This window comes from Schistosoma mansoni, assembly GCF_000237925.1.
Source record: "Schistosoma mansoni, WGS project CABG00000000 data, supercontig 0142, strain Puerto Rico, whole genome shotgun sequence".
Taxonomy (NCBI): domain Eukaryota; kingdom Metazoa; phylum Platyhelminthes; class Trematoda; order Strigeidida; family Schistosomatidae; genus Schistosoma; species Schistosoma mansoni.
This window is the reverse complement of record NW_017386042.1, coordinates 482,924-495,620: the sequence shown is the minus strand read 5'-3', so window position 1 is coordinate 495,620 and position 12,697 is coordinate 482,924. Positions and strand designations below refer to the sequence as shown.

Sequence of the window (12,697 nt, the reverse complement as noted above, 5' to 3'; positions counted from 1 at the left end):
CCGTTGCGAACGGTACTGGGTTTGAGTCCCAGAGTGAACATCAACTCTGGAGTGCAGGTACATCCAGATGACGAGTCCCAAATAGGACAAGACGCGAGTTCTGGATTCCACTGCCGGCCACCATACATCTCTGCTTATAATCCCTGTGATCCAAGGCGATATCGAAGCAATCTGCACAGGATGAACATATGCCAATAAGAAGATCCAAACAACCAATACAGAAATGGATTGTTATGTTTTCCTACATTTTCAGAGTGATGCCGATTCGCATACGACAATTACTATGAAACTAACTTAACGATTTGTATATTTGAAAATGAGGGAAAGTAAGCAAATCATCTATCAACGTAAAAAAGAGCTTACGGTAGACGCTGACCATGATATAGCGTTTAGATATCCACTTCGTGTGAGCGAATTCTCCCAACTACCCAGATGCATAGAAATTCGATGCAGAAGGTCGATGTAATCACATGGTAGAAAATAATGCCAACGTAACAGAAATACTACTAAACCAGTTAAGAAACAATGCTGGAGACACCACCAATAATCAATATATAAGTGTTCATTCTGTAATATAACAGATAATAATAATAATCTATTGACTCGGAATAATATATTAGTCTATTGAAGATAAACTACACAAATTAGAAATCAGAGTTTGAGACCGGTCTTTACGAATTTGTGAGTCTGGCTTTGAAAACTAACAAAGTTCCGTTCGAGTTATGTATGTATTTATCATGTTTTCACGCTTCCCGGAATAACTCTACACGCACTGTAGGTCAACGACTAATCCGTATCTTGACAAAAAGAGTGCATCTTATCCGTTGGATAAATCTATACATATAAATCATTCGGTAGACAAGTGCGCGTGTGAAATTTATTAGCATCTCGAAAGCCCTTAAAAATATAAGCCAAGGGAAGAGTAAGGGAACATAACCACTTCTCTGTACTGTTCCACACAAGTAGTAAGATTAAGAACTGCATTGTCTTATCTAGTCATTTCCCTAACTTTGCAACCGACAAAAATGAGGAAAAACAAAATCAGATAGACGTTTCGATTTGGAGGTGCAGGCAATATCGTTATATTGCACCAAACAAATGACAATCAGTGCTTGTTAGTATGGAATGTATTCGAGCAAACGAAATGCAGAGCACCGCTATAAGATTTACAGGACCTAGAGTTTGCGATCGAGAAGTTCTTGCAACTGGAGTGAGTGTGAGTGGTAAAAAATGTAGCAGATAATAGTAAGGCAAAAGACTGAGTGGATTGTGATGTGTGACACCCTTAGGACTATCGCAGAGTCTGTTGGGTTATAAAACGTTCGGTTTACAGCACTATGATGCTAAAAGTTATGACCAGGCACCTGTGAAGTGTCTTTTACGAGTTATGACATATAGGCAAATAGAATTTTCAAGAAATGATATTTTTGTCTGAAATGTGCATACCTGAACAAAAATAATTGGCAGAAAGCATCCATAATAAACTGCATGTAAGGTACCAATTAAAATATCCACTAGCCTTGCATTAAAATCACGTCTATACAGTTCAACTTCCTCACGTATTTGTTCAGGTGTTGCACCTAAACACTGATGATTCATTAAATAATTATTTGAAACTAAGTCACTTGTATAATAGATGGTTTGAAATGATGGATGATCAGTTGATGAGTGAAGTTGTCTTGAAGGAATAAATGTATATGGTGTTGGGAAAAACATGTTTTCGGAAGGTAAACATGGCCAGTCCGTAATGATTGTGAGACATCGCCAACAGGACGATGAAAACAGCTGTATTAGATTCACAAGAAGAGAGTAACTTATGGAAAGCGACAAAGATCATTTCCAGAGGTCTAATTATACTTAGATAATGATTAAAAAACATTTCAATATGAAGTTAAGAATGATCATAGGAAAATTGTGCAATTCATAATATCTTATATCTGTTGAACAATTATCCATATGAAAAACTGAAGATATAAAGAGGAGAACTCAGCAGACTGGAATCCCATGACTATGGTAATTCAGATGCACCCATCAGTGAGATATTGAGTAATTGGATCATTTACTTGGTGAAGTGGACAGTCTACATATTCACCGACCGGATTATTTATATATTATTTAATGTATATATTGTTTTTGCATACATATAAATACAGGTACAACTGGGTGGAGGTTACCGAGATGAGACTCGTAATACACATAAAAACCGCACATATAAGCTACCTGATAGGGTAAGCCAATCAGAAGTAGCCAAACAAGATCAACTGGTGGGAATCAGAAGTGATCTGAAGGACAAGTGAATATCATTGGCTAAGAGATGGATTGATTTCCTAGGGGTTAGAGATGTTTATATATATAAGAGTACTTGTGCATTTTATTCGGCAGCCCAATATATTTTACCGTCAACTCTTGTGTTCTCGCTCAAGTAGTAAGGTAGGGGTTATCGCGTATCACATCGTGTATCAGTATCAGATTCCAAACACCGCCTATCATAACAACAACAATCTTTCAAGATGGTAAAATCATTTCAATTATCGTAAATGTGTCCCAACACACATTGCTCAACCTCACCATTGATTAACATGGTGTTGTCACTGGACCTCAACAATCCTCCAGGGACAACAATGATCAGACATAAAGAGTCACCAGAGATTCTCAACTAGAAGGCCGGGCTTCAGAAGCAAAGAGTAAAAATGTTATCACCGATGCGTTGTAGACTTGACCTAGTAGTTAGTATTGTTCACTACGTAAATATAACTTCCTACCTAACCTGTCTTACATAAAGTGAAACTGGTTGAATGTTAGAAACGTGAGATGATGACCGAATCACATCACAGAGCAGATTCGACCCAGACACAATACCATATCATCACAAGGTCTCACATTTCCAACCTGATTATCAATGAGTGTTCTCAGTCAGTATGTCACACATGTCCAAACTATCTTAGTTGATGATAATTTAAAGTAAGATTTATTTAAGAAAGGAAAAAAAGAACGAATAAATCATTTAAGCAAAGATGGATAGTGGCTAGCAGTGGAATCCAGGACGCGCGTTTCATCCTATTTGGGACTCGTCAGCTGGATGTACCTGCATCTCAGAGTTAATGTTCACTCTGGGACTCGAACCCAGTACCTCCAGCCGACGAGTACCAAATAGGACGAAACGCGCGTCCTGGATTCCACTGCTGGTCACTATCCATCTTTGCTTATAAAGCTTGTAACTTTAGGCAATATCAAGGCAATACGCACAGTATGCACATATTCAAATAAGATAATGATCAATTTCAGTCCTAAACATCAATGGGAAGATTCAAACAAACAATACCAAGTGAATTCGAATAAATCATTTGTTAAACTAATACTCTACAACTGATAATGACAGGTCAGAATGAAATCACTGATGATAACAACAAAAAAGAATAGACAAAAAGGTACAAACTGGTAATCTGTATATACCTGTAGACAATTTGTTAAACTGAAAATAGACGGTTGATATACCATCCTTGAATTACTACTATCAGTACTATCCGGGTGATGATGACGAATGTCTTGGCAAACGACTTTCTCCAAATAACGAGAATGGCAAACTAGGAGAGTCAGTATGGGACTAAAATAAATGATACAAAGTAATTAGGATAAATGATTAATATGTAAGTAATTCTGATTACAATTAATTTCAAATGTTTGATGAAGGAATACATAAAAAATAAATTTCGAATTAGTGATATGTGGTGTTGCCAAATAGTCGAAAACTAAATATTTACGTCCAGAATGGTACTAATGATACTAATAGACACCATAACAAGGCCCATGCAAATAAAATGAGACTATGGGGAGATAAAGGTGGATAATGTAAAATCGAAAAAAAACAAATGACTAAAAATAAACACATAGGAAGCAGACCAGTTAAAAAAACATATTCAGGAAGGACTATTTCAATTAAAGAAATCCCTATCACTTTTACAAAGAACATAAAAGAAAAATACAGCAAGATGGCTACTACCCACTATTGTGAGCCTTCTGTGATAACATCTCAAGCCACTGAGTTGCATCGTCTCTAGGACCCCAACGACAATCCTACGCAACTTCATTTCATACTCCGGCACTATATCGTAAACTGACCACTTCTCCTCCTTTTCTACACAGTCCTTGTGTTGGCAATTAATGGATGATGTGCAACTCACTGGGACGATATTCATAATACACGTCCAAGTCGCCAAAACAAGTCTTTCAAAATGATAAAATTATTTCAATTATCGTAAATGTGTCCCAACACACATTGCTCAACCTCACCATTGATTAACATGGTGTTGTCACTGGACGTCAACAATCCTTCAGGGACAACAATGATCAGATATAAAGAGTCACCAGAGATTCCCAACTCGAAGGACGGGCTTCACTGGAATTGAGTAGGGATCCTCTAACCAACGTATTGTACACTACCTTTCACAGCCAGATTAACATCACGACAGCGCCAAAGATAGTCTGGATTGATATGTCCCTTTCTGACTTTTATTATATGTATATTACACTGTTCATTCATAAGCTCGAGTTCCTTGCAAACCTCCGCCTCATCAGGTGGATCAGTTTACATCGACCAGGAAATAAATGACAGTCTGATCGATGATGCTGAGGTGATAGACCACATTAACACTGCTCCTTGAATAGCTTTGTCCATCATCCAAAACGCTTCTGGATGCTACTTGTTGACTTTTCATCAATCTAATGGATTGTTTCAGTCAGAAAAGACTGCTTGCTGACAGTGGTTCAGGTGAGTAGTAATGGCTTCCGGAAGTTGCCAGATGCACCGAATATTTTGAACTCGAATAGTTTATTTATTTATTTAAACACATAAATATTGGTACAAAGGGGCATCAGATATATATGCGCCATACAAATCCCATTTGATTTGTGTAAGGGCTGTGATACTGCCCGATGACTGCCCCAGTGACTACCCGAACCAATGCCCCCAAATGCCCTGGTACGGCCGAGAGTGGGGAGAGTCCGCTCTTCCTCTCGAAATGCTCTCACATGGCCACGCGAATATATAGCCTCTGACAGGGAAGTCCTACTCACTACCTTCTCGTGGCATTACTGTTGTTTACGAAATCGAGAGGATGAAAAGCGAATGTCCGGCACTTTAACCGGGTTGGTGGATGTGGAGTGTCCACCTAGGGGAGTTGGAAAACCCTCATTCCAAACAAATGGTGCACATGGGCTCCAGTATCCTGAAGGAACAAATGGCGTATGAACCAATCGTTGGTCACCGGCTACCATGGGACTGCATCTCCTTACGATGCTCCACTGCCTTGTGGACTAGACCTTCAGGTCAAAGGCTCCGGGTGTGGCCCCCTAAGAAAACCACCTGCTTCAGTCTGGGCACCTGGGCAGCATCACAGTCCTCACACAAATCAAATGAGATTTGTGAGGCGCATATGTATCTGGTGCTTCCTTGTACCAATATTTATGTGTTTAAACAAAATAAAATAAACCCGAACCACTATCCTCTCTGCCTAAAAGTGTGACCTGACAATCCAAATCTTCATCTAACACTACAACATTTATCAGACTTACATTCTTGAAATCGTTTGACTGGTGGTAGAACTCACGTTTGATTACACTGGGGTTGCAGTCTGTTGTCCGATAGGCAGAAACTACGGACAGACATTGTTTTCCATGCTAGTTTGTTTTCATTTGAATGGGACTTCCTGATCTAGCTGTACATAAGTATACTGACTGAATAGCAATTTCCCCTATTTCACTTTATGTCAGTGGAGAGTGGACTCTAAATATGTCCGATATTTGCACGTTACTAGTGTTTGAACATATGTATTTTGTAAGCATTAGTCGCGTATGTTGAGGTAATGAAATGAGCAGTAGTGAGGTTGAGCGCTGAGTTTTAGGCTGGGTTAGGAATAGTTTGAATATAGTTAAGGACAGTCGGATCAAACTTGTCATCAGTTAATGGAACCACTGACTGTTGGGCTGTGCTATGAAGCGCAGACTCAGTCAATCGGTCAGTCTCAACGTAGAACCTGATACGCATGTTCATCAGCCTAAGCGACCACACCCCGATGACACAGAGAGATTAAATTGTCTGGGCAAATTTATGAGTAGTGGAGGTGATAGCAGTATCAATGGTAACAGAAAAGATTAGACTTCAAAAATACAACTCGAGAAAACATAAATTGGTAAAGTAAGAAAATTTGGGGGAAGACAAAAATGGATGCACCTGTACCATTGCAAAAGGTTTTGAGCCATGTCATTCAGAATCTCCAACCGCTGGTTGTAATAATCACTCGGATACCAACCAGGTGATCTACATGTGTTAACACAGCTCAGTCCAATTGTCAATGACTTCGTAAACTGGTGCAATGTTTTGGTCCGATCGCCCCTAGCTTTCTTTCAGCCTACTCCTACACCAGCCGATGTCTCCCGTCGGGTTAGGCGGTGGCTGAGCATGAGTTACATATGTCCCAACCACCCCAATTGATGAAGATTTACTGCCTCATCAATCGACTGGCTATATTTACTTAGTGTCTTATTCCTAACCCAAGCATTGCCTACACGAACAATGCTTGGAATACTAGTAACCTACTAATATCTTCTATTCCTAATGGTCATTTTCCACACCGACTAAGTGGAACAGAGAGAACTGCTGCGCAATGAACTTGTCAGACAGATATCTAGCCTACGTCGCAAGTGCAGACTACATATTTAGGATCTGGTTGATTATCGCGATTAACTGTTGGAGACTTTGGGGGACGTGACCCAGAATCGGTCATCATGGAGCAGATGAATCCATTCTATATCCTTATCTCGATCTTGATTTCTAGTATAGCTTAATACTTCCTTTTGAATTTGCCACTTCGAACCGTATTCAGTATTGCCCATTATCATTGATACTACATTACATTGATCTCTCTTACAATTTGTTTTGTTACTTTCATCTCTCCGTGCTAATATGTTATAGCAACTTGGACCAATACGCGTCTGTACCAGGCTTCGATGACTGATTTATACAGTTCTAATTATCTTAATTTAAGTATCAACATTTTTTTAAACACGACATAGAAAATTATTTCCTGACTTGCTAAATGTCCATAACCCTCAAGAAGTAAGGCCTGTTACGCACATTTAGTAAGTAATAGTGAGAAGAATCTGTCAAACTGAAAAATACCAAATCTATGCAACCTTAACAGAGAAATTATTAGTAATAAGCATGAGATTTAAATAAGATCAAAACCTACAAATACGCCAGCAACACTATTCCGGATAGGTGATACAAGATTGTTGTCCCGGAATATTCTATCCGATTTAAAATCCAGATCATGATGTAGCCCCAGGAAGTAAAAATGAGTAAACCCAGGACTGAACGCATTATCAGTGATGTCATTATGAATGAAGGAATAAGCTTTTAAAAAAACAAAAATATTTTATTGTATTTGTATATGTATGTAGAAACGAGATTAGGGGTAAAAACAATGAATTGTTAGAACTCACTATGAACCCGTCCAATTTAATCCCTTAGTTTGAGGCCTCACTAGTGGCCAGAGCTAGTCGGTACTAACTACACGTAGAACTAGATTAGGTGCGGCAATATATTGGACAGCAATTAATGTTAGTTTATCTAAAATATAGTGCTGATAAAACTCCATCAATGAATGTTTTAACACGATCGCCAAGTCTAATGATTTGGATTTGTACACAGAGATAGGAGGCAACTTTCGTAAAATTCTACTTTTTAGTACTCATCACCAAGGTTAATTTATTAATTTCATAAAATCAATGGTGGTTGAAATGCGACCTCAAGATACGACTAATGTTATAATCAGACACATCTTTACTAGATTATTCAGGTACGTTTATACAGGCAATGCAATAAAACAGTGTTTTCTACAACATTTGTTTATCTTTAGGTTTGTTAACAGATGCACTGAACAGTAACTGAAAGTAATTGTTCTTCAATAAACAGTTAGGCACTAAATTCACTCTCAGAAACAAAGGATACTGACTGGATAGTTAGGGAAAGAGAGCAACTGAAAAGAGCTTAAAGAAGTAATAAGTTGAACATGCCAACGAGTCTTGGGTTCCATAAAACACCATCATGAACAACGGATCTTCGTTCACAGCTCAGGCAAAATTTAACAAATGGAAAACAAGTCAACGGAAGTCAACAACAGACGAAACAGAACAGAGAAAGCTAAGACACATGTTGAATATATACAGAACAAGCAAACAAACGAGTGAAGAAGACCATTGGAGCTGACAAGCAGAAATAAGTAGAAGACCTGGAAGCTTGAGCAAAAAAATCTGCATGAGAATAAAAAGAAAGTAATTTCATGGTTTAAACAAGAAGCTGACACGGCAATGTAGTAGACCCGAACGGGTAGTAAGGAGCAAACAAGGTGAACCAATCACCAAGGTTTGCGAGGAGAGGGACAGGTAGGTTGAGCAATTCAAATAGCTCTTGGATAAACCTGCGCCTCTGAACTTACCGAACATTCAAGTAACTCACACAGCCCTCCCTATAGATAGTAAGTCGCCAACAACAGAAGGAATTAACAGGACTGTCAGACAAAACAGCAGCACCAACTTGCATATTGGATGAATCGTTAAGGTCAGTTATAGACGCAGTTACAAAGATATTCCAAATTTTCTTCAAAAAGATTTTGGAGGAAGAACAATCGCCAAAAGACTAGAAGGAGGGATACTGACGGAGACCTCAGCAAGTGTGAAAATTACAGAGAAGTCGCTTTGATTTCACTGCCTGTGTAGATCATCACGATCAAATGGAACTCCTGTTAGGGACTGAGTTACATATTCGTACATCTGGGGAAACTCATAGATCTATTACAGGTGAACACTGATGCGAGACGAGGCTTATCACACTAGCCTTTTGTTTTCCTGATAGATGTTGAATGGATTATGAAAATCTATCTCTACATCCCAGCAAAAGAACTGGACACAATAGGCAACTTGGACACAGTTAGATGATTTGGAGTTCTAGGTCGTCTTAGCCCTAATACATGCATACACAGAAACAAATATCGATGAAGCAAACCAATGTAGCTGTGGTTTCCTCCAAAATAGTCCTGAACATCCACAACAGAAGAAGCGAAATCCTGAAGTACAGTACATCGAGCAATAAACAAATCACACATGGTGGAGAAACTCTCGAAGAGGTGAGAGCCTTTACATACCTGGAGAGCGCCATCTATATATATGATGGATCAGCAACGCGCACTGCTGAGTATTCCCGCAATAGGACGAAACGGCCATCGAGTGCTTCTAGGTTTTCAATGGTGGTCTAGTTTCAATTGACTCATGATCTCAACTATTGGAATTATAGATTTATATAGATAGTTTAAACTCATTGTTTATATTACTTATATACATTTCATTATTTCTAATTATCTAAACAATTTGTACATTGTTACGTAACTTCCAAATTTAACTGTTTGTAAACATTATTATGTACATAACATTGATAAACCCAACATCCTTGTTATTTAAGAAAAGGATAAGAAGTTATAAGAACATTGTTCAATTGAATATAAACTGTCTAACAAGGAGATTGATGTAGGATAACCGAAAGTAAATATTATTTGTATTCTAAATGATTGTTGTTTGTTTTCATAGAGAAAAAACAAACTATCAAATTTCATTTGTGTCTTTTTCAGTAGTATAATATTAGAGTTTGTGTTTATCATCTATGTTACATGATGCTACAATTGTGTGTATGTGTGTTCATGTGTATTTTCACTTATTTTATATACATTTGTATTTGTATATGTATTCGTTTACCCATCAACTATCTGATTTTCTTGAACACCCAAGAAGTTGATCCAGTTGTTCTCCTGTATTCAATGAGTCTATCTCATACATACATTCACGTAGACGTTGAGAAACATTAAAAATTATTAGGCATATTATTCATAGGTATTAGTGATCGAATAACATATTTCACCGTAAAATGGTATGTCAGTACTTAAATTCACCATAATTTCATAATTTTGCAGATATAATTTTCGATAAATTAAATAGCAAGTGTTGCATTATGCTTTCAAAATGAACTCCAAATCATGACTGAAAGGTATATTTAGGCATTTATAATATGAGTCTAAATGAATGTTTCGGTTTATAGAGATCTGTATTTGATGAATCAATTGGATTTGTTGAACTAAGTTTGAAAAGTTATTCATCAAATGGCTTAACTTAATGAAAGGAGTTCATAAAGAAATGCATGCTTTGAATAAGTCACTTGAAAAGTGAATTACCTCAGATTATCTTACAACAATATATTAGGAAAATTGTGTAATATGTAATAAGAAGCTGGTTAGAAACGAAATTCAGTTGGACATTGGACTATTATTATTTCGTGTTTGTAATTTGTAGAAAAGTCATAGTTGTGAATTATAACTTTCCATTGTTAGTTTTTATCCGGAGTTGAACTAATAAGTCACTACTGGTATACTTTTGATGCTTCAGTACTGTTTATAATCATAGTTAGATAAAACTTGGTGGAGTTGAAATTTGAAATCAATTAACCGCATATATTTATATTACGATTTATTGGTCTTCTCGCTGATGTTAGGGCTCAGAACCATATAGTATCTAAAATTTTTTTGTCCATTGTTTTCTTTTTCAAAATATAATACATTTTTTTATTTATCAGAATAAAAACAAACAAACAAACACCCACCTCTCTCTATTCGGAATAGTTGAATGAACAATATTTTGTATGGTAACTGAAATTTCTATTATGTAAAAACAAAAAAACACAACAAAAATGATGCTAATTAAGATTGTTATCATCAGAAAATTTTTTTCATTTTCAAAAGTGACTTGTGATTTTAAACCATTTTGATATTTACCAATAGAATATTTGCTTTTAATTAAACGATACAAAAAAATTATTTTTTTGTTTTTTTGTTGACTTAGTAACTAAGAGTTTCAGACTAGTTGATTACTTTTTCAACTAAGTAAGATTAAACCAGAATGTAAACATCTTCTGTTAAGATATAAGTTGAAAATGGAGTAGTTAAGTTTTCTTTTTTTGTTTGTTTGTAAATCGAATGATGATCCTGTCATCAAGGATCTCAAAACCAAATGTATATTGAGTCATTATCAGAAGGGGGTTTCGTGAAGATTTTTTTGTAATTTTATGGATGAGATCATGAATCAATTGAAGCTAGACCACCATGGCAAACCTGGAAGCACTGGACGGCCGTTTCGTCCTATTATGGGACTCCTCAGATTTGTGTGTAATATAAACATTAAAACATTTATGTCACTAATACAGTCTACTATAATGAATACATAAGTTTATGAATACAGATCTCGATTTGAAATCCGAAATTCATTCATTATACATTATACTTAATGCATAAAAACTTCTGAAGAGACTTATAAAGAATAAATTTATAAGCGTATCTATTTAATAGCAAAGATATGAATACTTTCATACAATTATAAACTAAGGAGACGGTAATAGTAGGAATAGCTTATTTAAGTATAGTATTCATAGAATTGCTATACATACAGTAATTTAGTTTTCTAAATGATAGTTAAGTATTATTTGCATTTAGGTAGGTTTTACTATAGATGACAGTGATTAGTTAGTATCAGGAAAAGATCAGCTAAGCATCTAATGGATAATAGAGGAACAGTTAATCTTGAGGAAGACCAGAGTGATGTACAAAAAGCTATAAACTTACCGATTATATCTGAAAAGTTTAAATCAAAATGTTAGATAAGAATTGAGAATTGCGGTACCATCTACTGAATTGATAAATGCTCAAAAACTCATCACGGTAGACCCAAAGAACCACGAAGAGTTATGACTACCAAAACGTAGACTAACAAAAACCTTACTAGATGAACATGAATAGTGGTCGGGAACGAAGTCAAAAGAGATGGGAAACGTAATAGCTGTGGATGACACTGGATAAATATCCCGATTCATCAAGGAAACAGGTAATAAAAGCGCAGATGTTCAAAAGACCACCTTGGAAAAAGACGAAAAGACAAAACCATCAAGTTTAAAGAGATTGAAAGATGAGGGAAACACTTTAGAGGACAGATCAACTGGCTTCAGGTTACTCTCTAGTAACCCACTACATTCGAACAACCTAACTGAGAAGTCGACACAATTCCGCTATCTCAGAAGTTCAAAAGATCATATCCAGCAGAAAGAAAGAGAGGGCATCAGGCTCTGATTATTTTACCCTGGAGATCTTTAAGGATAGTGTTCCAGTATTTAGAGCCAAACTGATGAGATACTAGTTAGAGGTTGGGAGCTAAATGCAATCCCATCTCATTGTTTTCGACTGCTCACCATCCCAGTTAACAAGAAAGGTGTGATGCCTTCTTGTAGTAACCAAGATCGGATCAGATTGACTGACATAGTCTCTAAAATCTTTCGACAATAGACTACGGCTCCTGATGAGCAAGATCAGGAAAACAAGTTTCGTTTCATATCTGTTGCTATACACATTGATCAAATATTCAGTACCCCTCAGGTTTTAGAACACAGGGATACTAACTGATGCTCGACTAAAACTTTCCAATCTGTAATTATGAACTATATTCCTGGTATTTAGTCTTCCTTTTTGTCACAGTCACTAAATTATTTCAGTCATTTTTTCAATTTTTCCAGTTATATCCACCCTATTGTCTGACAAGCCAACCTGAGTCA

The 12,697-nt window shown here is 36.7% G+C and overlaps 1 protein-coding gene across 1 annotated transcript in view; it reads right to left on the bottom strand.

Moving 5' to 3' along the window:
- The window catches only part of Smp_158580 (hypothetical protein), a gene marked incomplete at both ends in the record, with an annotated part of 24,565 nt that extends 17,172 nt beyond the window's left edge, over window positions 1–7,393 (bottom strand). Inside the window, 4 exons of the mRNA XM_018800019.1 lie at window positions 364–567; window positions 1,447–1,785; window positions 3,454–3,604; window positions 7,248–7,393. Of these exons, the coding sequence (XP_018646570.1) occupies window positions 364–567; window positions 1,447–1,785; window positions 3,454–3,604; window positions 7,248–7,393 (840 nt within the window). The remainder of the gene's footprint in view (window positions 1–363; window positions 568–1,446; window positions 1,786–3,453; window positions 3,605–7,247) is intronic.
- Window positions 7,394–12,697: the final 5,304 nt, after the last annotated feature.